We start from the raw sequence: 23618 nt of genomic DNA on the forward strand, positions 1-23618 counted from the left end.
ACTTACCAACCTGTGCACTACGTTTTTTGGAAGAAATATACGTGAATTACCTTGCGTCGGTTCATTCTAGAAGTGAAACTGTATACTTGCCTGCATGCAAGTTTGTGTGTGTGCTCTGAAATGCAAAAACTGTCTGTCTTAAATGTGAATTATTTGTGCTGAGTAACTGAAACCTATTGTCCTGTGGGTAACTGCCACTGAATACCTGCTTAAAGCGCAGGGAGTCCGGATGCTATTAAAGACAGAGGCGACCATTATGCTTTAAATCTTTAATGCCACTCTCCACAGCAGCCTTTTAAATATCTTTTTTTAAAACAGTAAAACAACTTCAAAAAAACTTTGTCACAAGAGACTACAAAGTCATCTGTGTTCTGTAGTTTTGTGCTTTTTTTTTTTTAACAAATCCTGCCTCAGTTCACCCCTCTTGTCATATCCTGTCTGAGACTCCTCCTCTTTCTTTGGCGATCCAACGAAAAAACAGTCCAACTGATGGCACAGTCCACCTGGATCTATAACACGAAATCAACACCAACGGGGAAACTCAGGCCAGCTGAAACAACGTCACCTTGTTAACACCAGCCAAAGGTCTGGCCCAGTCCGCTCAGCTGTTCTTATGATGATCACATAGAGTACAACAGAGCATACATTATCAGGGTGGAATACGCAGCTACTAAAGCACATATTCAGACATAAATACAATAACACCAATGCAGCTATACAAGCACTCGAACCTTGTATCCCACACTCTGCTTATACCGGGTGGGATAATGGTCGTCTCTGTGTCTTTAATAGAATCAAGACTCCCTGCGCTGTAAGAATGGTTAATCTTCATTCTATGTCAAGACCGGAGACGAGCATTATGCTTGTTCAAAGCGGTCTAAGACCCTTGACACCACTGATGAAACGGATTTAAAGTAAAATATTTTAAAGGGAGCCTCCGTAGACCAGTCAGCGAACTTCAAACTGTCCTGCAGAGACACCTGTCGCAAATGCATTCGATGCCATCGCTGCCCTGACAGAATGGGCTCCGAACATCTCCAAATCTACGCCTGCCATATGCATGACTTCTCTATGCTATGGTGGCAGAAGCTACAATATAACGTTTCCTACAGGCAATCAATAGTTGGTACACCCCTTGAGGCTGCACACTTTCGGTATCTTTATCATAATCTTTAATACACTGAACTACACCCAATTTGGGTTCATCTGGGGAAATATGGGAATGAAATATTGGATGACTCACTCTTAGTCCTCTTAGTGACATGAAAACACACCCCCTCTGGGTAAAAGACTTTCCTATTAATCTCTAGTGCTTTTAACATAAGAGACCCTCCTACAGGACACTAAACACAACAGCATTGCTAGTTTACTAGATATCCGGTGAACTGATAGCTGATCCTTAGCCGGCCATTGCTTGAAGAGGCGGAAGACCACCTCCACATCCCAAAGTACTGAGTACTTGGCTGCGGGGGTTTGCGCAATTTTATCCCCCGCCACAATCTAACCACAGTTAGGTGCTCTCCGATCGGCAGTCCGTTGCACTTTTCGTGTCCTGCGGAAATTGCCGATCTATATACTCCTATGGTGTGGAAAGCACGACCATCCAAAATTAAGGACATGGTCTACAGAGGCCGAAATGGGATGAACACTTGGCCCACGTTGTGTCATAGCTCCCAATGGTGGAAGGCGCCCATAAGTCTGATAGAGTTAGCAGTGACTGCCGAAAGGCCTGGTAACTTGCCTGAAACTCTGCATGCTAGAGGTTCCAACAACCCCGTCAATATTAGAGGGTGCTCCTGGCCTCCCGGATTGGTAAGCAGGCTCGCCTGAAATGGATTCACTCTTGGGAAATCTGAGGAAAGTTCCATCCGAATCGGAAAGCATGCTTGCGACTTCCACAGCGGCACCACCAGCCCTACCTCTGCTCGCTCTCTGCAAATCTTTTCTAGAGTTCTCGCCAGCACAGTGAAAGGGGGAAGGTGTAATGCAGGGCCCCTGCCAAATTGTGGAGGTACGCCTCTGTTCCCAGAACCCCTGGGTCCAGCCTCCAGCTGAAATACCTGGGGTTTGCGCATACAACCTGGCGGCGAAAAAGATTGATGCCAAACTGCCCCCATAGACTCTGTAACTGTAAGAACACTGGTCTGTGCAATAAACAGTCACTGGCGTCATCCAGGCACATGGAGTTTCAATCTACTATCACGTTCGGTTTCCCCGGAAGGTACTCTGCCGCAATCGCTATTCTCCACTCCAGGCAATAATGCCAGAAATCTTTCGCTAGTTCTACCAACATCTTCGACCGGCTCCCCCCAGCAGGTTTGTATATCTCACCGCTGAGATGTTGTCCATCTTCAACAGGATGCAACAGTCTACTTTGTTTTTGGCAAATGCTTTCACTGCAAAGGAGCCTGCTAGCAGCTCTATAAACAGTTTATGTGCAGCTCTAGCGCTTCTGCTGACCACTTTCCTCCTGTTTGCAAATGTCTGCATCATGCGCCACAGCCAGATCGGCTTGCACCTGATTCTATCACTAGTTCCGGGACGTCCCCGAAAATGGTCCTGCCATTCCAGACTTCAATGTTCTGCAGCCACGAGTCTAACTCTACTTTCCAGCCCTAGTTTAACGGTACTAGCTGGTGGTATCTGATCCCTCCCTGCAGGTATCTGATTTTCATTCGCTGCAGTTCCATGTAGTACAAGGGCCCGGGGAATAGGGCCTGAAATGATGACGCTAGCAGCCCTACTATCCTGGCTAGATTCCGAAGTCAAATATGCATCCTGTGAATCACTGCTCTCAGCTCTTTCTTGATTGCTCTCATCTTCTGCTGAGGGAGTTGTAAGATAAGCTCATAGCTCACTCATCCATTGTACTTGACTCACTAACATCTCTTTGTCCTACGCTAGAATCAGACTGTCTAGCCATACAATCATCCTGATTCCCCTGTCCCTGATAGCTGCCGCTACCGCCCTCATTACTTTGGTAAAGGGAGCTGAGGCTAGTCCGAAGGGTAGGCGGGTGAATTGCCAGCTCTGACCCTGCCAAAAGTGAAAGGGGCCCCTAGGGGTCCCTCGTGCTATGGAAACAAGGCAATGACCATACACGAAAAGATGCGCCAGACACGAGGTTTCAAATTCCCAATGCTAGGGTTTATTGCAAGCAAAAGATAGTATCAATTGGCCAATTCTCGCCAATTGGCCAATTGATACTATCTGCGGCGTGAGTTTCCTAGACCTCGAGGGACGCAAGAGAGCGAATTACGTACATCAGTTACATATATACAAAATGCATATCATACAATCAGCAAAGTCATGTTCAAAACCCCTCTGTATTAAGTTCCTTTGGGACTCGGGATGACGGGATGACGATGGACATATCCGACGAGTATGACGATTATAATGCTTTTGATGTCTATTCTAGTAACAATGTGCAATTTAGAAAGTGCGGAGGCATCTTTTAGAACACGGTGGTTCTGTTCTTGGAAGCAATCTGTACACGGGGGAAGAGCCACATTCCAAGCTTTGCTATCTATGAGGTACTATTTGTGTCCTGGGAGCCGACACGTTCTAAAGGGTTTTGCGAAGGGGGGCCGTAAGAAAAGCATAATTCAAGCCTTTAACTGTATTATTCTAACATATTCTACCATCGTATTAGACTGGCTGGCAGCTGTGAAGTGATTAAATGCCCTGCAGCTTCCTCCCAAGGCTACAGAGAGGGAGCGTGGGCATTCCTCTCTGGGCTACTCATGAGGAGTTTCAGCAAACTCTTCAGTCCCGCGACCTTGTCCTTTCATATTCAGACAACAATGTTAACAGTTGAGCAGAGTAAGCAGAATCCGCAAGAATTGCAAGCTGCAAAGCAGTTTTTAGACAGAAAGCAATGAGCAATGGTTAACAAGCAAAATGGTGATTCTTGCTACAGTTAAAATGGCCGCTCGTCGGTCAAGCATAGCCGTTTATATTTCTATAATTTGGTGCATAAGACGGTTGGCCCACGGCCATCAAGTTACGTCTATCATTCAAATGAAGGGTATTCATTTTTCCAGGTTGACAAAAGAACCTTGAGGAACTGTCTGTGATCCAACGCAACTGTAATTGTCAGATAGGCAGCTTTCAAATCTATGCTGCCTAGCGAATCTGCCTTGTACAGAATGTCTCTGAGGAGGTGGATTCCCTCCATCTTGAAATGCCTGTAAATGGGTTCAGCTCTTTCAAGTTGATCACTGGTCTGGATTTCCCTTTCCCGTGTACCAGGAACATATTGCTGTAGAATCCTGTATGCCCTTGCGGACAACTGTTTTTCTCTGCTAGGTTGCTCAATTCCGACATCTCTAGTTTCACTGTGAAGCGTCTCTGTAGCGGATAGCCCACATATTCTAGCTTCAGACTTGCTACTGCTTGTAGCACCCAATTATTGCCTGAAAGCTCCCGCCATTTGGCTGAATACTGCAGCATCCTCTACCCCGACCTGGGGTAGCGTTCGCTGGATGCACTTACCGCTAAGTGTTCTGCTGCCTATATCTGCTGCTCCCTCTGTCTGCACAGACCTCGTCCTCATGAAGGGAAGAAGGCGTCTTGTTGACGGCTATCCCAGTACTGGACCCTGAGGCCTCCTCGTGGAGCTGAATCGACCGGTCGAGCGGCACCTGTGTCGGCCGGTCCCTGCGAAAACCCATCCGGGAATTATTTTACGAATGGAAGACTGGATTTTCTAAAGCATTATATGTGTCCACAAACCGGGACATCTCTTTTGCAAATGCATCTCCAAACACGCCTTGTGCAGACTCTCCTGCCTCGTAGTTGGTGAAGTCTCCTAGTTTGCTGTCAATTTTCAGCAAAAGGCTGCACCGCCTCGCTGAGGAGAGGGCGCAACTGGCATTTCCCAGAAGGCATACTGCTCTCTGCGCCCAACTGGCTGGAGTGCTTGCGTCCACCGGTATCTCTAGCCCTTTCTGCCAAATCCATTATCTTTTCCAGGGATCCATCTGGGTCCTGGATTTTGTCCTGGCAACTTGTCCTGGCAACATTTCCAGGCGCGATCTACGCCTCTCCTGACATCTTTCGCCGCCTTAGTGACAAAGTTGACCATCTTGGCGTTTAGGTCCGATGTGTCCTTGACTTTACCGGGGAGTTCCAGCCTGGGGCACTCCACCTTCATCCTAAAGTGTACTTCTTTTTCAAGTGACTTCCTAATCCGTTGAGCCATATACTGTGCCACCCTTGGCGATGGAGCCCACTATGTAGACTTCGGGTGTCTTATGTTATTGGGGTCAAACATGTCTGCTATGTCATCCCCTTCTTCCAGTGATGACTTGGGCAGCTGCAGCTTTTGTTTGGTCTGGCAAGGAATATTGCTGCCTTGGTCCACCTCATCATCTTGATCAACATCTCCCTCTTCTTCATCATCGTCATTGTTCATACCTCCTTCATTGGCATCCCCTTGATTTTTTTTTTGCCCATGGGACAGAGGGTTTGAGGTTCGGCACAGCCACCCTTCTCAAAAAGGCCTTTTTCAATTTGCCAAAGGGGTTGGCTACCTCCCGGGGCTTCTTGTCAACCCCAACTTTAGGACCCAGTGGTGTGGGGAAGATGTAGAGGGGGTGCTCTTCTGGGTCTTGTCCTCCCCTTAGAAGTCACCCCTTTCTTTGGGTATTTGGCTGAGGAGCACTCTTTCTTTTACTTGGAGCTATATTTTTTGCAGTAATTATGGTCTCCGGTGGTCTCTCCTGGATGGGTCGAACACCTTGAGACACTGCTATTGCCAGTGAGTCACCCAAGACTTTTTTTTTAAACTTAGAGACAGGTCCCTGTCCAACTCCTGCTCCTGCTCACTGTATTCAGGTGCTGAACTGTCCAGCTCCATTTGGATTATACAGGAGGTCTAACCAATGGGGATAGGTGCATTGATGTTTCCCCAAGCTTCTCTCACTTTGTAATTGTGTGCCTTTACTCTTTCTGAACAGCGTAGGCTGCTTCTCGAGAGAGCGTGTCTCAGTGACTTATAATCTCAATGGACCGCATCTTACTGGAGATATTCACGCTGGAATGTGAAAAAAAAGTTGTTCGTTCATCTAACTCAGAGGCAATGCTTGTGCGTGTGCCTGGATTTGCAACTAAAGAAATGTCGGCTGAATGTCGGAGGCCCTGGCACTCGGGAACGCAAATGTGTGTACCCGGAAAGCGCATGCCCTGCTAAAGCAGGTTCACTTTCTCTAAACCAGCTCCCGATGCCGCGTTACGCTCACTGTACCCAACAGAGGTTTCCCGGGGAGCGCTCCGGTTAACTCACGTGAGTGAGATCACTTGCCGTCCCGGAGCGCTACCCGGCAAACACTACTTAACAAGATAAGTCCTCATGCCGCAAGGACTGCAGGATGCAGCGCTACACACGCGCCGCGTTACAGTAAACAAAAACTAATTGGAAATTAAATGAAAAACAAAGGGCTTTGAACACGCAAAATGAAGCTAAGCGCAATGTTCTATTACTACAGTTGAACTTTATCAAAGTGAAAGGAGCAGCTGGAGGCTCTCTTCCTTCTTTGAACTTTCGTTCTATTCTCCTGACAACTCCCCCCAGCAGCATTGCGAGCGGGCTGCTCTTGCTGCCTTGAGAGAGGCGGAGTCAAGGAGGTGCATGTGACACGGAGGTCACGTGACTACGCCCACTGCCTCAAATCCGACGCTGCATCACCCTCGCGGCTTAAGCCCTGGTGGCAGAAGGGTTGGTGCTGTTTGGCTGTTCGGCGCGTGAGACTATTGGATACCTAATCGTGAGATCTGGTCTCTGGAGACCGCGTCAGTAAAGGGCGCAAGTCAAAGACTGTTGCTTGTGCTGTGTGCCGTAAGCCGGGACCGGCACATCCATAATGAAAAAGCCCATCTCCATTTGCGCTCATGCAACGGAAAAAAACTGATGAAGGCCGTCAAACAAGGGGAAAGACATTACAACAAAGACGCCTCTCCTCAATCCATGGACGCTGGCAAAATCTGCAGGAATGAACGCAAAGGTAAGCCAACAAACCTGTATTGGAAACGATTGTGAAGGAAGCAACGGCACACATGATACCTTGTACAAAACAGAAGATCTCTCTGCCACCTGTGCCAATACCCACCAAAACACACAGATACTTTCCCTGTACACACTAGCAGTAAAAGCTGCTGGGCTATGTGACGAAAAGGTGAAATGGCCAGATAAACCGAACCTGAAACAAGTATGCAAATTACTTACGTTACCCTCACAGATCAGGAAATTAGAGATCGATTCCTCTAAGTCAACAATTTCCCTCTTTAACCTTGACGCGGTTGAAATTGATGTAGCACTGTTTCAATCTCCATTCGAAGTTACTGATCTCGAACTTTTGGATGCAACTAGTCAAACTAGTAAACTATCTGGATCAAACCACACTACTGACAACGCTTCGGCCAACATCAATGTTTAGTGTACCAAACTAAAGACCCGTGGCATAAGTATAGAAACTACATCTCCCCGTGTGGAGACTGCCACAAAAGCTAAATCTGAGATTGGATCTTGTAACACAAATCACCTTAAGAATGCAGGAAGTTCGTTAAACGATACCAGAGTCCAACACACACACGAGCCTATAATGCCAAACTCTTCTTTCGGGCTGGTAAAGAAAAAAGAAAACTCACATAAAACGGAATCTCAGAATTTAACTGCCCAAGAGGCCCGAGACAGACGGCTCACAGAAAAATTAAAAGCAGACTATTGCACTATTGAAGCTAAACTAACCGCAAGCTTCCAAACCGAGGCAAATAAAATAAAAGAAGAAGAAAAAAGAAAGCCTGAGCTAACAAAACATCGTCAAACTTTGGAAACTCAACGTCAAACCACCACCAGCACCCCAATAGCAACACCACATGTTCTGGAAAAAACAGAATTCAAATCATCAGACCATTGGGATGCCTCTTTAAATCTGTCAACTGCGGCTACTCAAGCGCTCCACTCAAAGGACGAGAATGATCCAAATCATCTGCCAAACAGGTGCAAAACGCAAGAAAATGAAATCCAATCTAACCGTGAGTCAGGAGCCAAATCCCAACCTATCGACGGCTGCGGCAATCCAAATCCATAATAATGTCTTGGCAGCCACATCCCAAGCTCTCTGTCCATTTATCAACTTATATCAGTCTCTTCGCGAGACCATGAGCAATCAAACGACCACGATGACAAATTTGCTCTCGAAAATGGCAGCAATAGAAGAGTTTACAAAATGTATTCACTGCAAAATCGACCATGAAGTGGAAAAATCAATGCAGTGGCAGTCCATACTAAAAGATCAGATGTTAGAAGACCAAACTTCCAAAGACGATTTAATGACTGCATTATTGGAATCCATAAAATGGATGCACCAAAATGAAATTAAAAAAGCTTTCCAGCCTCTTTGTCACAGTCCTGGTCGGGCTATCAATGAACACCCTTCAAGGCCTGAAGACGTTGAAGATTCAGATGATCTTCTCGAACAAGTTCAGCGTCCGACAGCAGGACTATATCCGACTGTTACCATCGCAGCGAAAACGATAATTGACACCGTCCAGTTCGCGCTCAACGGCTCTCCACAAAATAAAACATCTAACATGATAGAGTCAACAGCAATCGCCAAAGAAAAAAAATGTTCAGAAACACCATGCTATCTTCTACAAAAAACATCTTCAACAATTCAATTAGAAACAAGATAAACGTCGACCACAAGACGGTTGTCCAATTCAGGCAAAACTTCTAAATAATGAGAATGCCACTTTAACGGGAAATGCCAAAACAAACACCTCGGCTTCGTTCGGAATATTTTCCGGTTTGGCAAAAGCAGGTCACTGGAATGTGAAAGGAACCTCAAGTACAACTGCCCATCCAAAAAAGAAGTCATCAGAGATCATGCATAAATCTAATGCAAGGAAACACCCACGTCAAGCAGCCAAATCTTTTATTCAGAACCTTACCACTCCAAGAAAGTCTGCACTGTTCGAACGCACGAAGTCCAACTCCGGTGTTATTGCACTACAAGATGAGTTGGCAGAAACAGCAAAGTCTCCTAACTGCTCACTGTCAACAAAAAACACTAACCCAAAAAAACGTCAGCGATTGGAATCTGTAAGCCAAATAAGTCTCTCTCCTGCCTCATTGACCGACCTATGTGATCTTTCAACATACTCTGATGATCAGACTCTTGAGCCAACAAGTCAACTAGAGACTGAAACCAACCTAACTCATAAGGACCCAAGGGAAAAGACGGTCACTGTAGATAAACTTCAAATAAAAAACATCCCTCAAGGATCAGCCGCTTCGCTAGATGTGAAAAGAGCTACACAGTTCTCTTCGTTGCACAAAGCTAAACTTAATCCGAGTTGCAACTTAAATCCTAAACTTACACGATTCCAACAACAAAAAGACTCAAATTACAGTTCAAACCTGCGTCAGAGGCGAGCGTCATCTAAAGATGGCGCGCAAATAAAACTACGATTGCAAAATATTCACTCAGATGATGTTGATGTAAACCTAAATCACAGTAACATTATGAAATTATTCAAATGTATACCAGCACTGCGTACAGTAACCTCTGAGGACATAAAGATCGTAGAATATGCAACCGAAAGAACCTCTGACCAAGTGCTGCTTCACATCAACTCCTTGGCTGTAAGAAGAACGCTACTAGATGCAAAAGATGATCTATTATCATATCGTTTTGATTTATTCCTCGAACCATTGGGCATAACCAAAGCAGACTTCGCATCCAAAGCGACGTCGGCAACAGTAACACGTATGGAACTAAGAAGAGACCAACTGAGATACCATCTCTCTAAGTCAAGTAATGAAAACCTGACCATCCCTTCAGACCATCAAAAAGCAAGGAGAAGATTTCATACCATCACTCAGAACTAGCTAGAGACCGAATGTCAAGACCTAGCTCAGAATCTAATCTCCTGGAATACAAGAGGATTCGTATATCTACTAAACAATTTTCCGTTAAACCTAGATAAAAATGTTGCTATATGTCTACAGGAAACGTGGTTACGAGAGCCTCCTACAAGAGATGGTTACACCATTTTACTAAATCCAGCGGGGAAAAATAGAAATGGAAGACTGTTCTCTGGCTTACTGATGACGATTAAACATTCAGCTCAGTGGTACGTGAAAGAAACAATGACCCCAAATCTATTTGTGCAAGGAGTATTACTTGACAAGCAAAACAACTCAAATTCCGACAAAACTCAGATGCTGCTCATAAACACTTACTGGAACTCTGCAATGATTACCCCAGATAAATTTGTCAAACCCGTTACCACTATGATTGACACTTACTTAAAACTGGGAAATTGTCTCCAAATTATGATATGTGGAGACCTAAACGATACTTGGTCCGAGACTGACAATTCCACGTCAAAACAAAGGCTCATAACGTTTGACAAACTGTCAGCAGAAGCCAAATTGTGGCATGCCGCAATGAAAACTCGTAATTGCATAATGCTGAACGGACAGTTTCAAGGAGACATACCAGCCAAAACAACCTGGCATCAAAAGCATACCAAGAAAACGTTAGATTACTTTTGGATCTCACACAACACACTAAAAACTGTGATGAAACTACAAGTGAAACAAGCGCCATATAGTGATCATTTACCACTAAAACTGACCTGGCAGAAGTCTACGCAGCCGACAACGATAAGATACGCTCATGACGTCGGATCAAACGCAACTGGAAACCGTCTCCGGATAAACGAGAAGCAGATTCGTCAGATGACCGACAGATTCGCTCATGTAACAGCTTCAAAAGATGCCAACTACGTGCCGCTGTTAAGTACATTTTTAGTGAAGACATCTTCAAAAGGGACAGTTGGCCATCTACATCAACACAAATTTAGCAGCCAGCTTGTGAACGAAAAAAAAAACTTTTTGCGAGACATCAGGACTATCAAGAATTGAAATCACTCAGAGCACGACGAGCAGCTACGCCATCGTCGACAACGTTACCGAAATTGGGTTAAATCGCTCTCCATCCAACGAGATCAAGAACGGGCAGAAATAATGTTAGAACTAGTACAAAAACACAATTCCAGAGAAATCTGGTCCATTCTGAATTCCGGTAACACCAAAAGTAATCAGTTACTAATTAACGAAATAGCTCCCCAGCTATGGGAATCCCACTTCTTTGAGCTATTTAATGATGGTGCTATCAAGAACGAAATTACCCATAGAACATCATTAAATCACTGGAATGTTGCAGAATCTTGCGCTGACATCTTGAATGCAATCAAACAGCTGAAAAACTCGAGAGCCCCAGGCCCAGATAACATCTCAAATGTGATGCTCAAAAAAGAACCAGAACAGTGGGTACAGTTTATTGAATTACTATTTGAAAAAATAGAAGTTAACCAGGAAATACCTTCCTCTTGACGTAAAGCTGTGATAGTGCCAATCCACAAAAAGGGTTCAAGGGCTGACCCTATAAATTATCGTCCTATAGCCTTGTTGGACACCATTGGCAAATTATTTGCCTCTTTTTTGCAAAAAAAACTGTCCGCATGGGCCGCACAATCTGAGATTGGTGATTGCCGGCAAACAGGCTTTACTAAAGGTGTAGGTACTGAAGTAAACCTATTATTATTAAATCTTCTAAAGCTAGCCTCACTAAAAGCACCAAAACCTTTATTCCTAGCATTTGTGGACATGAGGCAAGCCTTTGATAAAATAAACCGAAACCTTCTCTGGCAAAAATTAGCACAATGGAATTGTCCCTCACACATATTGGACCCAATAAGGGCCTTACACGAAGACACATCGGTTTGTATCCGAATCAATCAGAACGGCAATCTGACAAACGCTATTGCCGCGTCAAAGGGAGTCAAACAAGGCTGCCCGTTGGCTGCTTTGTTATTTAAATGGTTAATCTCTGACTTACCTACTGAGTTGAAGGGTGTAAGATGTTTTCCACCAAGAATAAATGGTCAAGAGGTAAACTGCCTTTTATACGCAGATGACATAGTCCTGGCCGACCAGACCACAATAGGTCTACAACGGCTGCTGAATAAATTAAATATCTACCTCACAAAGAATATGTTAGAGATCAACACAGTGAAAACTAAAGTTATAAAGATGATGAACACGAAAGGAGCAGAAAACCAAGAACTTCAAATGGCAAGTAGCAAACGAGGAACTAGAAACAACAACGTCAATACGTTACCTCGGAGTCATCTTTAGTACTTCAATTCGTGAATGGCCGTGGTATCAAGATTTGAGAAATAGAATGTTAACATACGCCTTACAAGGGCTAAAATCACGCAACAAATACGGAAAATTCTCGGTTCAACCATTGTTAACTTTCTACCTAAATAAAGTGATACCTGCAATAACTTTTGGGTCTGAATGCGCATGGAATCTCGACTTTAAAGTATGGGACTTACTAGAAGGACTGTTTTGGCGTAAAGTCTCAATGACTCTTCTGCGCTATGAATTGGGGATCAATTCGCTATATCATTCCACAATTTGGAAAGCCTGCACACTGCTACGCAAAATAAGAGAACACCCTGGTGAACCAGCTTACGGAATACTCAAATTGGAAACAGCTGTTTCATGTTCATCCATCTTAAAGGACTGGACCCATAAAGTCGATCAAATTATGGTGACCGCTGACATTAACATTGAGTCCTTGCAATACCATCCTCAACTGGTGAAAAAACGCCTCCAACAGTGGGTGTGGATCCTAAACTGCGACAAAAGAGCAGGTCTTAAAACCGCCGTTCCTCTAGGGCTCACATAGAACAGTTTGAATGATCAACCACAATATTTAGTTAAATATCCATCGCGCCACCACCAAGACCAATTCTTGCGACTGCGGCTAAATGCGTTACAAACAAATGAAATGAGATGGTTAAGAAAAGATCCGGAAAAAATAAATGCCTTATGCAGACACTGCAAAAAAGACACGGAATCACTCTACCACCTGATCATAAATTGTGACGCAATCCTGACCCAAAGGTCCTTTTACTTGGGTTTTTGCTTTCCAACAAACAGAAACAACGAGGAATGGTGGTCGCGTGTGATATCAGGTCATAACCTAAAAATAACCTGTGTGTTAATTGACTTTCTAGACGTAATTCTGAAAGAATCATAGAAGACTCTGATGCAGACTTATATAAGTAAGAAACAATGCGAATTGGAATAACTCTACTACTAAAGATGAATGTGATTGGATGAAGATGCTGTGATAAAAGCTTGTATAAACTATAGATCACAATAAAAACAAATAATAATAATTACTACAGTCACTTCAGACAGTGTCTAATAATGCCCCAAACGTCTATCAAGTTTATAAAACCCACACATAGTTCGAACACATGTTCAATTTTAGTTGCTCTGGTCTGCTTGGAGAGCAGCAAAAAAAGAGGAGTCTCAGACAGGATATGACAAGAGGGGTGAACGGAGACTGGATTGGTTTAAAAAAAAAAAAGTTTACAAAACTACATAGCAGAGGCATTATGGGCATTTGTAGTCTCTTGTAACGAAGTTTTGTCTGAAGTTGTTGTACTGTTTAAAATATATATATATATTTGAAAAGGCTGTTGTGGAGAGTAGCATTAAAGAGTTAAAGCATAATTATCACCTCCGGTGTTGTCATAGAATAAAAATGTTTGTACTTACTTGAGGGAGCATCTGTTTTTTTTTGTTAGGTAATTTAACTTGGTTTCTTTGGAGAGTTTTTGACTTTTTGAGGATTCAAGTGCCTTTTAAATAGTGCCGGTAAACCTAGTCATTTCACTTTCCATGCAGTTAGAAAACTCTTCGGCAAAGCCTGCTTCCTACTTTTGATCGGTGGGCTTACTTATAGGTTTACTAATCTCTACCTGCCTTTATGGTGGAATTCCTTAGTAGTGGGCAGATCTCCGAATTATCAATCTGAAATCCCTGCTCCTTAGGCAGGAGACATATCATCCCCTGTTCCTACTTTTGTCACTGTCCCTACTACTTGGGCTCCTTTCTCTTTAGAGGGAGGAACTTCGAGTTAGAACTTTAGAGTTGGAGCTGGAAAATGCCTAAATGGAATCTGAGTTTAAGACTCATGAATTAGACCTAAAGAATTGAGGCTGAAAAAAATCAGGGTCCAGTTTACCACTGTGATTAGAGTCGCTGTTGCCACTGTGAGTGTCATTTCCAGTACTTTGTTTGGGTCAGAGGTTCTAGTAAGTAGTCCTCTGGAAGCCACCATGCTGTCTAGCTGCCCCTTAAAGCATACCTTGTAGATAACTGATAAGAAGTTAATTATCCCTATTAGTGTTCCCTGTGAGAAAAAAGGTTTCCAGGGGATTGGGTCCTCCGACGTATTCCATATCTATGACCCTAATCACCACCGCTGTGCTGCTTTGGAAAATCTTTCTGCGTCGATGACATGGATACGCTGTCCTCAGGCCTCCGTCGAGCCGACGTCAGCGGATGTTATAGGTAGGACGCACAACGCCCATAGCCTCAGTTCCGTTTTTTCCGCGAACATGTTCGCTTCGGAGATCTCGGAGCGCCTCAGTTCTACAGAATCCTGTTCTTTCGGTTCTTCGAACCTGTTCGTTTGTGTATTGAAATGTCGTCTTTGGCTTTTTCCACCCCGCGGTCGGGTTTTAAGAAGTGTCGGGTGTGCGGGTCCAAGATGTCGTTGACGGACACGCACGACGCTTGCCTCTGGTGCCTCGGGGAGGACCACAATACGGATGACAGTGTCGATTGCCAGTAGCTTATATCGAAGGCCTTGCAGGAGCGTAAGGGGGCGACTCTGCATCGTCGTCATGAGTCCAGGGGGGTCTCGGTCCAGGAGTCGGTCTCGCCATTCCTCTGCCTCTTCGAGGTTCTCACGGAAGCGCCATCACAGGTCGCCTTCCCCGTCCTCATCCGAGGACTCCGCCCGTCGGCGGGTTGCTTCTCCCAACAAGCATTCCACTCCTGAGGAATGGGATTCCTTCCGAAAGGAGATGGTGGCGATTTTTCAATCGCAGGGCTCCGCTCCGGCCGCGCCGTCGAAGGACGCCGGCCGGCCGTGACCATGCTAGAGACACCGCTCGTACGCCTTCGGGCTCGAGCGGTCGTCGCGACCACCGGGCACCTTTGAGGTCCCGGTCAGACAAGGATGGTCGCTCTAGACATGCCCGTTCCAGTTCCCAGTCCTCTATGCCCTCGAGACCGCCTGAGCCTGTCAAGTCTTCGAGGAAGACATCGACACATGCGGCGCCAAGGTCGTCAAGGGACTCTCTCGAGGCTCCGCCTCCGAGGAAGTCGTCGACGGAATCGGCGCCCATGCTGTTGAAGGACACGCTCGAGGCTCCGCCCTCGAGGCCTGTGTCGAAGTTGTCGGAGCCTCGCTTAACGTCGACGCCGATTCCTTCGATGCCTTTAGAGGCTGCTTTGTCGGAGGTACCCCGTGGCACGGTGGAACCCCCCAGAAAGGCTCTGGCCAAGGCTAAGAATGTCTTTGTCCCTTTTTCTGTGCCCTCTTTCCGACCTCTAGATTTTATTTCTGAGGGGGATGAGGGATCTGAGGAAGGTTTGGTGCCTGAGGAGGTGCCTGACGAGATTTTGTCTGGTCACAGCCAGATTGAAGACCTACGTCAGTCACTGCACAACGCCAGTGGTCTGGACACCTCTCCGGAGGTGAAGTTCTGTCGGCATGAGCCTGGCACCCATGCCGAGTCCTCGTACTGGCGCCTTATGTCGAGGGTCACGGAATAATTGGGGTGGTCTGCACCACCTGTGGATTTTCTGCAGGATGACCTGACGGACATCCTCGACCAAGGTCCTCCAACTGACCCGGTACTGTCATTCCAAATGGCTTTGCAAAGAAGGGTGGTTGCAGCTTGGACTGCTCTGGAGAGTCTCCCGGCAGTGAGCAAGTCTTTGCCGCGAAAATACCGTCCAGCCAGTAGTGACCCCTGCTACTTGACCACGCACCCCATTCCGGAGAGTTTGGTGGTGCAGGCGGCCACGGCCCCAGCAAAGCAGGCATCGTACGCTACCATCCCTCCTGATTGGGACGACAAGCGCTTTGATGGCTGGGCAAAGAAAGTGTTTTCTTCAGGCGGTATGGCTTTACAGGCAGCCAGCTCTGTGTGTGCCTTGTCACGTTTCACGCACACTCTGTGGAACTGTATTTCCTTGGTGGCTGAACATATTCCCGAAGTGGAGGAACAGGATGGTTTTCTTGCTATTGTACAGGATGGCAAGGATACCATGTGTGAGGCCGTTCAGTCGGGTTTGGACATGGCAGATTGTGTCAGCTGGTCCATGGGGGCGAGCACTGTAATAAGCAGGTTTGCGTGGTTGAGGAAGTCGGGGTTTGCTCCTGATGTGCAGGCGCAGCTCCTCCACATGCCCTTTGAAGGTGAACATCTTTTTGGCAGCAAGGCTGACGAGAGCCTTGAGAGGTTGCAGACCTCCAAAGCTGCAGCAAAGTCGTTGAGCGCTGCAGTTCGCCAACCTCAGCCTTTTCGTCCTAGGGGACAGCAATGGAGGGGAGGTTCCTTTCAATATTACTCATCCTTTAGTAAATCGAGAGGTGCTGCAAGTCAAAGGGGCCACCGTAGGAATGCCAGAGGTGGAAAACAGGGTACTCGAGGTGCCAAGGCCGCTCAGGCAGATGCCTCTTTGCCCTCGGGCACTGCCACTTCAGCTCAGTCATGAGGCCATGTCCCATGGTTCGCCAGTTGGGAGAAGGCTGGCGCAGCATCTTGTAGAGTGGCATGCCATTACTTCAGATGTGCGGGTTCTGGAAATCATAGCCCACGGCTACTGTCTTCCTTTCCGGCAGAGGCCTCATGACAATCCACCAGGGAATCAATCTCTCTTTGAAGAGTCTGGATCCGCTCCTTGGGCAGGAAATTCAATCCCTGCTGGAGAAAGGCACCATAGAACTGGTGCCTGTAGCGGAGAGGAACAAGGGATGTTATTCCCCTTATTTTATGATTTCGAAGAAAGACGGGGGATTGAGACCCATCATGGACTTGTGCGGTTTGAACAAGCTCCTCAGGAAGGACAAGTTCAAGATGGTTACTCTCTCCCAAGTCCTCCAGGCCCTTCAACTTCAGGACTGGTTGGTGTCTCTCGACCTCAAGGACGCTTATTTTCATGTGCCGATCCATCCAAAGCACAAGAAGTACCTGAGGTTTGCGGTTGGCGACTCGCACTTTCAGTTTCGGGTCCTGCCGTTCGGATTGACCTCAGCCGCGAGGGTGTTCACCAAGCTCATGTGGTCGCAGCGTATCTCAGGAAAGGGGGGATTCACGTCTACCCCTACCTGGACGATTGGTTGATCAGGGCGTGCTCTCCCAAGCAAGTCCTGGATCATCTGTCCGTCACCTGCCACTCCCTTCACAGGCTGGGCTTCTCCCTCAACTTAAAGAAGTCCCATTTAACGCCAACCCAGCGGCTCCAGTACATCGGAGCAGTGCTCGACACTTCCCTGGGGCAGTGTTTTCCTCCCCAGGTGAGGGCTCCTCACATTCAGCAGATGGTGCACAAGTTTCAACACACCCACAGTCTCCCGGCGTTCGAGTTCTTGAGGTTGCTCGGCCTCATGGCATCCTGCATTCTTCTGGTGCCGGAGGCCAGGTTGTGGATGAGATCTCTACAGTGGGCCCTCAAGATGCAGTGGTCGCAGTCCTCCGGCAGGATGTCGGGCCCCGTTCAGGTGCCGCCCTCGATCGCCGATGGACTTCTGTGGTGGGCCGTCGAAGGCAATCTGATGAAGGGGGCCTCTGTTTTGGCTACCATTGCCGGAGGTGACGATCGTGACCGATGCATCCCTCACGGGACTGGGAGCTCATGCCAACGAGTTGACAGTAAGCAGTCGTTGGTCTCCGTCAGAGTCCAGCCTCCATATCAATCTGTTGGAGCTGCGGGCCGTCAGGCTTGCCGTGAAGGCTTGTCTGCTGACTGTGCGAGGAAGGAATGTCCTGATTCTGACGGACAACACAGTGGCCATGCACTACCTCAACAAAAAGGGTGGGGGGCAGGGTCACTTCCTCTGTGCTGGGAAGAGATGCAGCTCTGGTTCTGGGCCATTCAGCAGGAAGTTTCGATCTCGGCAGTTCATCTGGCCGGAGACGAAAACGAAACAGCGGACGCTCTGAGCAGGCAGAGCGCGATCTCTCACGAGTGGGAGCTGGCTTAGGAGATTCTCCTGGAGATCTTCGCCCTTTGGGGGACCCCTCAGGTGGACCTCTTCGCCTCCAGTGTCAACCGGAAGTGCGAAAGGTTCTGCTTGCGGGAATTTCTTCCAAAAGGAGCCTTAGGAGACGCGTTCGTGGTGGAGTGGTCCTTCCCACTGCTGTACGCGTTTCCTCCAGTCCCCGTCATCCTGCAAGTGCTGCGGGGGTTACGGAGGTTCAGTTCCAGGATGATCCTCATTGCTCCGGCTTGGACTCGGAGGACGTGGTACCCAGATCTTCTCGACTTGTCCATCTGCCCTCCATGTCGTCTTCCCTACCTAGACGACCTGCTCTCACGGGAAGGTGTAAGGTTCTCCATCCAGAGGTCAGATCCCTCAACCTTCACGCTTGGCTTCTGAAAGGTTGAGGTATAAGGATTGGGACCTCCCTGAAGATGTGATGGAGGTGTTGCTTTCGGCCAGACGGCCGGCAACAAAGTCCCTGTACCGTTGCCGTTGGAGAAAGTTCTGCGACTGGTGCAGGGTTAAGTATGTGGATCCTTTTTCATGTGACATTCCTGTAGTTCTCTTCTTTGCTTTCGTTGGCCCACAGGGGCCTGCAAGTGAGTACTGTTAAAGGTTACCTGGAGGCGCTGCAATATTTAAGCGCTCGTCTGAGGAGTGTTCTCATTTTAAAATGCCTTTAATTTCTCTGTTTCTCAAAGGACTCACTAATGTGTTTCCGCCGGCACCTTTCCAGGTACCTGGTTGGGATTTGAACCTTGTTCTGAAATTACTTATGGGTGCTCCGTTTGAGCCTTTACATTCTTGTCCTTTGAGGCTGTTAACCCTTAAAACTGTGTTTTTAGTTGCGGTCAATTCGGCTCGCAGAGTGAGTGAGTTGCAGGCACTTTCAGTTAAGCCACCCTTCACTGTGTTTTATAAATACAGGAGTTTGTCCTTCCTTTCTTCCAAAGGTGGTGTCGGAATTTCATTTCAGCCAGAAGGTTATTCTTCCGGCATTTTATCCACCTCCACATCCTGGTAAGGAAGAGGAGAGGCTCCGTAGGTTGGATCCTAGGAGAGCTTTAAGTTTCTACATTTCTCGCATGTCCCGGGTCAGAGTGGACGATCAGCTCTTTATTGGTTACGCTGGAAGGTGTGTGGGACAAGCTGTGACTAAGCAGACTTTCTCTAGATGGATTATCTTGGCAATTCCTGAATGTTACCGCTTGGCGGGTAAGGACCCTCCGGTAGGCTTACGGGCCCATTCTACTAGGGGTATGGCTGCCTCTACTGCCCTGCAGAGGGGTGTTCCTATTCGTAACATCTGTGATGCAGCCACTTGGGCTTCGGTCCATACTTTTGTACGTCACTACTCCCTCGATTCTATCCGTGGGCAGGATCTGGCCTTTGGCAAGGCGGTCCTTTACTCTGCAATTTGATTGGGCATTCTAAATCTATATTCTAAATTATTTTCCCTCCTCCATACGTTGGTACTGTTTTGGGAGTCTGTCATAGATATGGAATACGTCGGAGGTACTCTCTTACCTGGTAACGTTCTTTCGATGGGATGGTCTGACGACGTATTCCATATCGCTCCCTCCCTACCTGCCCCGCTACATAATTTCTTATGCGATTGCAGCTTATGTTTCCGCAAGGCTTTCTGTGGTCATACTGGCAGTGGTTTGGTGCCACACGTTCTGGGGAAAAAACAACAACTGAGGCTACGGGCGTCATGTGTCCTACTTATAACATCCGGTGACGTCTGCTCGACTGAGGCCCTTGAGGACAGCATATCGACGCAGAAGCCGAAATATTTTCCGAAGCAGCACAGCTGTGGTGATTACTGTAATAGATATGGAATAAGTCGTCGGACCATCCCATCGAAAGAACGTTACCAGGTAAGAGAGTAACTTGTTCTTTGCCTTGGGAATGACTCAGAAGAGAGGGGTATCTTTTAAAAGCACCACACTCAACCCAGTAGTTGTGAAGTTGAATTTGACTCCTACCTTGGGTCAACCTACTAAGGGGCTTACCCCTGAGTCTAAAAGTTGCCAATGTCCAACAGAAGAACTAGATTTTCCTTATGTTTTAGTTGGTAAGCCTATTACTCCACCTGCTCTTACAGGACAGGGGGAAAGGCATTCCAAGAAAGCTGAATGCTCCTGTCCAGGATGTCACCTGGGGCCATTAGGAACTTGCACAGAGGGGCCTGCAGAAATGCTTATTACAAATTCAGGGGATCAAAGGTCTCCTGGCGGTTTTCTGCAACGGACTTCTCCCCATAGAATGAACATTCCAAAAGGGTGTTGTAGGACCTACAGTCTGCTGGGACATGCCCTCAACAGTTTGTGGGTAAATCCAAATATATTGTGCCCTTACAGGGATTTTAAGCCTAAAACCAATGTTCTGTCCACATGAACTCCTGTGAGCCCAGTGAGGCAACCTCCTAGTAGTTAATGGTGAGTCAAAATAAAATAGAGCCATTCAATTCTTGTTCATAGTGTTGATTTCACACTTCTTTACTTATAGCCAATTTTTCATAAACAAATTGTCTTGCTCTTAGTATTATTTTAACACCAATCTGCTTTCACAACTTTTATTCAGTTGTTCATAAACACATTTACTTTCTCAACATGTTTCCCCATTGCCAGTTACAATGGTTCATCAGGAGAAAAAAAATAGTTTCCTATTTATGTGACTGATTTTTTGGAGTATCCTAAGAGCAAGACAATTTGTTTATGAAAAACTGGTTATAAGTAAAGAAGTGTGAAATCAACACTATGAACATGAATTGAATGGCTCTCTTTTTTTTGACTCACCATTAATTACATTTTTGATGAAACTTCAATTAGGTGTTGTCGCATTGGAGTGACATTTTCTCATATCGGAAAATATGTGTAATTTGCTTGTGTAGTAGCCCCACAAATGTACGGGAAACACTCATGCTGACAACCACACATCCTTCTTCCTATAGAAACATGAAGCAACAACCGATTCATTAATAACTATTTGAGTTGTCGCCAAGGTTGAGCTTAGGTTGGTTACAAATATATTTTCTTCAACCTCATAGTAGGTTTAACTGCTTTAAACCACTCTGTCCCTCGGCTGGTCATATTACATCATGTGGGGGGGGGGATCAGAGTAAGTGGCAGATTTAGGGCCAGGAAGATGGGCTGGCCTCCAAACCATTTGTCCGAGTCCTCTAATGTGATTGGTGGGCTGAATGAGGCTACCCCCATGCGTGGTGATATTTTTTATAAAAACTGTCCTGAATCTAATTTCTGCTCTGGAATTTTTGGAAACTGCAGGTTTGCATATCTGCTGGAGGACTTCCCACCACTGCTGCAATTTAAGAATGGTGTAGCTTTTCTTTTGGACTGCCTGCACCTCTAATGGCCTACTGTTCTCAAAACCCCCTGTGAGGCCCTCGCCCTTATATCGCTGCACCTATATTTCTCCTTATTGGAGATCCTGCTATTAGTTTCCAGGTATGGAGAAAGGACAGAGTTTCCTTTCAATTGCAAAAATCTAATCACCATTCTCATAAATCATGCACTGCTTCTCATCTGCTCTTTTCTTGTACATCCTTGTGATCCAATAGGAGTTCAAGGATAGTTTCCTTAAGCTGTTCGGTGGACAGGTTGACTGAATCCATAATAGCAATGAGTCTGTTTTTTGGGTCAGGACATTGGTCGCTCTGAGCGGTGAATCTTTTGCCCGGGTGGAATCTGCAGCTGCCCTCAAGTCCCCAAATCTCCAGTGCCAATCATTCTCCAAATAGGGCACTCTAACCAAAGGTGTATATGAAAGAATCTTCATGGAGATGGCAGTGCTCAGCTGTTCTGCAGCTGCATCCACAGTTACTAGAATACCTCACAAGAATCTTTGGTACAATATTGTGGAACTTCAGTGGATTGTGCCAAGCTTTCAGTCAGTAATATTCTGGACTCATATTCAAAACTGACTGTGAAGTCCCATTTGCTTACTGTCGCTCCTTGCTCTTGTTTGTAAGGGCCTCCACTTAGGTTGTTTATTTTCACACTGTGGTCTGTCGAAGACCTCTTCTTTTCATTGTTTCATACAACTATCCCAATATATCTCTTGAGCAGAGTTTTTAAAAAGTCAAATGCCTTTGTAAACAAACAATTCATGAATCTATTTTCCATTTGTGGCTCTGTTCTTGTGTTCCTCTATTCGTGCTTTTACGGTGTGTTTGTGTGTGTGTGGCTGCTTTTGGCAGTCCTGTAATTGGCTAACATTCAACATATGTTCCTGTTTAGCACTGGGTTTCACTTGTATATATGCATGGATTCTTCTACTAAGGCAGAACACTTTTCCCAGGTTGTTGCAGCCCACCAATGCCTTTTTGTTATTGGGGTCCACTATCAGCATTTCTGTCTAAAATAGTCATAAACCCCCCTCACACCATGTTTTAGGGGACTGTACATTACTGACTGCTGCATTGAAACATTCATCATTATTGCCTGTAATGTGAATGTACAAGCTTTGACCTTACCTTTAACTTGCTCCTTAGACATCGATGAGAACAGTCGAGTGGAATCTCTGCGGAAGATCCTACAGATACTACCAGAGGAAAACTATGAAGTTCTGCACTTCCTCACTGCCTTTCTGGTGCAGGTTAGCCAGTGGTGCCACTGTGTTTATCTTTGTGGGGCTGTAGGTTGTACTGTCTAAACCCTTCTCAAAATTATATTATTGGATTCTGTATTACTTCTTCAGTAGTGTATCTTATGGGAGTCCCTCTATGACAGACGTGGTTTTGCACTTAGCTAGAACCTCTCTTCCATTTGCAGGTCACTCCAAAGGAGCTCCTTTATGATAGACAAAGCACAAACACATGGACCTAGTGTGACCAGAGTTCACTTATATTGGAAGCATTTTGTTTAGTTTCGTATCAGCTTTATTTTGATAATTTTTATCATAAAAGCCAACATATTAAAACAAAGCATCTCAGAATATCAATACATAAAAACACACTATAGAAGAGCTGCAATCGAGACCAATCATAGGGTTTTACATAGTAAAAGCATAAGCAAAACACCATTTGCTGTAACCCTTCAGATACTCATTAAGCAACAGTCAAAGCCAAAGGTGCCTTGTGCCTAAAGTGCATGATATTTCAAATTGAGCAACTAACTGCTCTGTAACTTAGCCTCCTCCTGTCATCCATTCCCTTAAAGCTGCCCACTTTTGCAGCACTTTAGCCCATTCCTAATACCACTGGTATGATCATATAGGTTAGCGAGATTCCCTGCAATTGAGTCCCATTTGAGGATTGATACACAAGCTGACTTTGTGCTAGTCAAAATGAGGGAGGATGTCTTCGACAGTAGTTGGTCTCCGCGAACAACAGCCAGTGCTTTCAAAATAGGGATATTTCACAAATATGTACCTCCTTTGCCAGGCCCTAATCATAAACCACCCTGTAGTAAAAGTAGCAAGGCAGTTTTTGTCTGCTAG

At 46.0% G+C, this 23618-nt stretch overlaps 1 protein-coding gene across 4 annotated transcripts in view; it reads left to right on the top strand.

Annotated features, from left to right (window-relative positions):
- Positions 1–23618, top strand: part of ARHGAP1 (Rho GTPase activating protein 1) — a 902391-nt gene that overhangs the window by 861872 nt on the left and 16901 nt on the right. For all 4 annotated transcript variants that reach the window (XM_069623207.1, XM_069623205.1, XM_069623208.1 and 1 more), the window contains one exon: positions 22672–22775. In XM_069623207.1, coding sequence (XP_069479308.1) covers positions 22672–22775 — 104 coding nt within the window. The remainder of the gene's footprint in view (positions 1–22671; positions 22776–23618) is intronic.

Source organism: Ambystoma mexicanum, chromosome 11 (genome assembly GCF_040938575.1).
Source record: "Ambystoma mexicanum isolate Mex_15411 chromosome 11, UKY_AmexF1_1, whole genome shotgun sequence".
Taxonomy (NCBI): Eukaryota; Metazoa; Chordata; class Amphibia; order Caudata; family Ambystomatidae; genus Ambystoma; species Ambystoma mexicanum.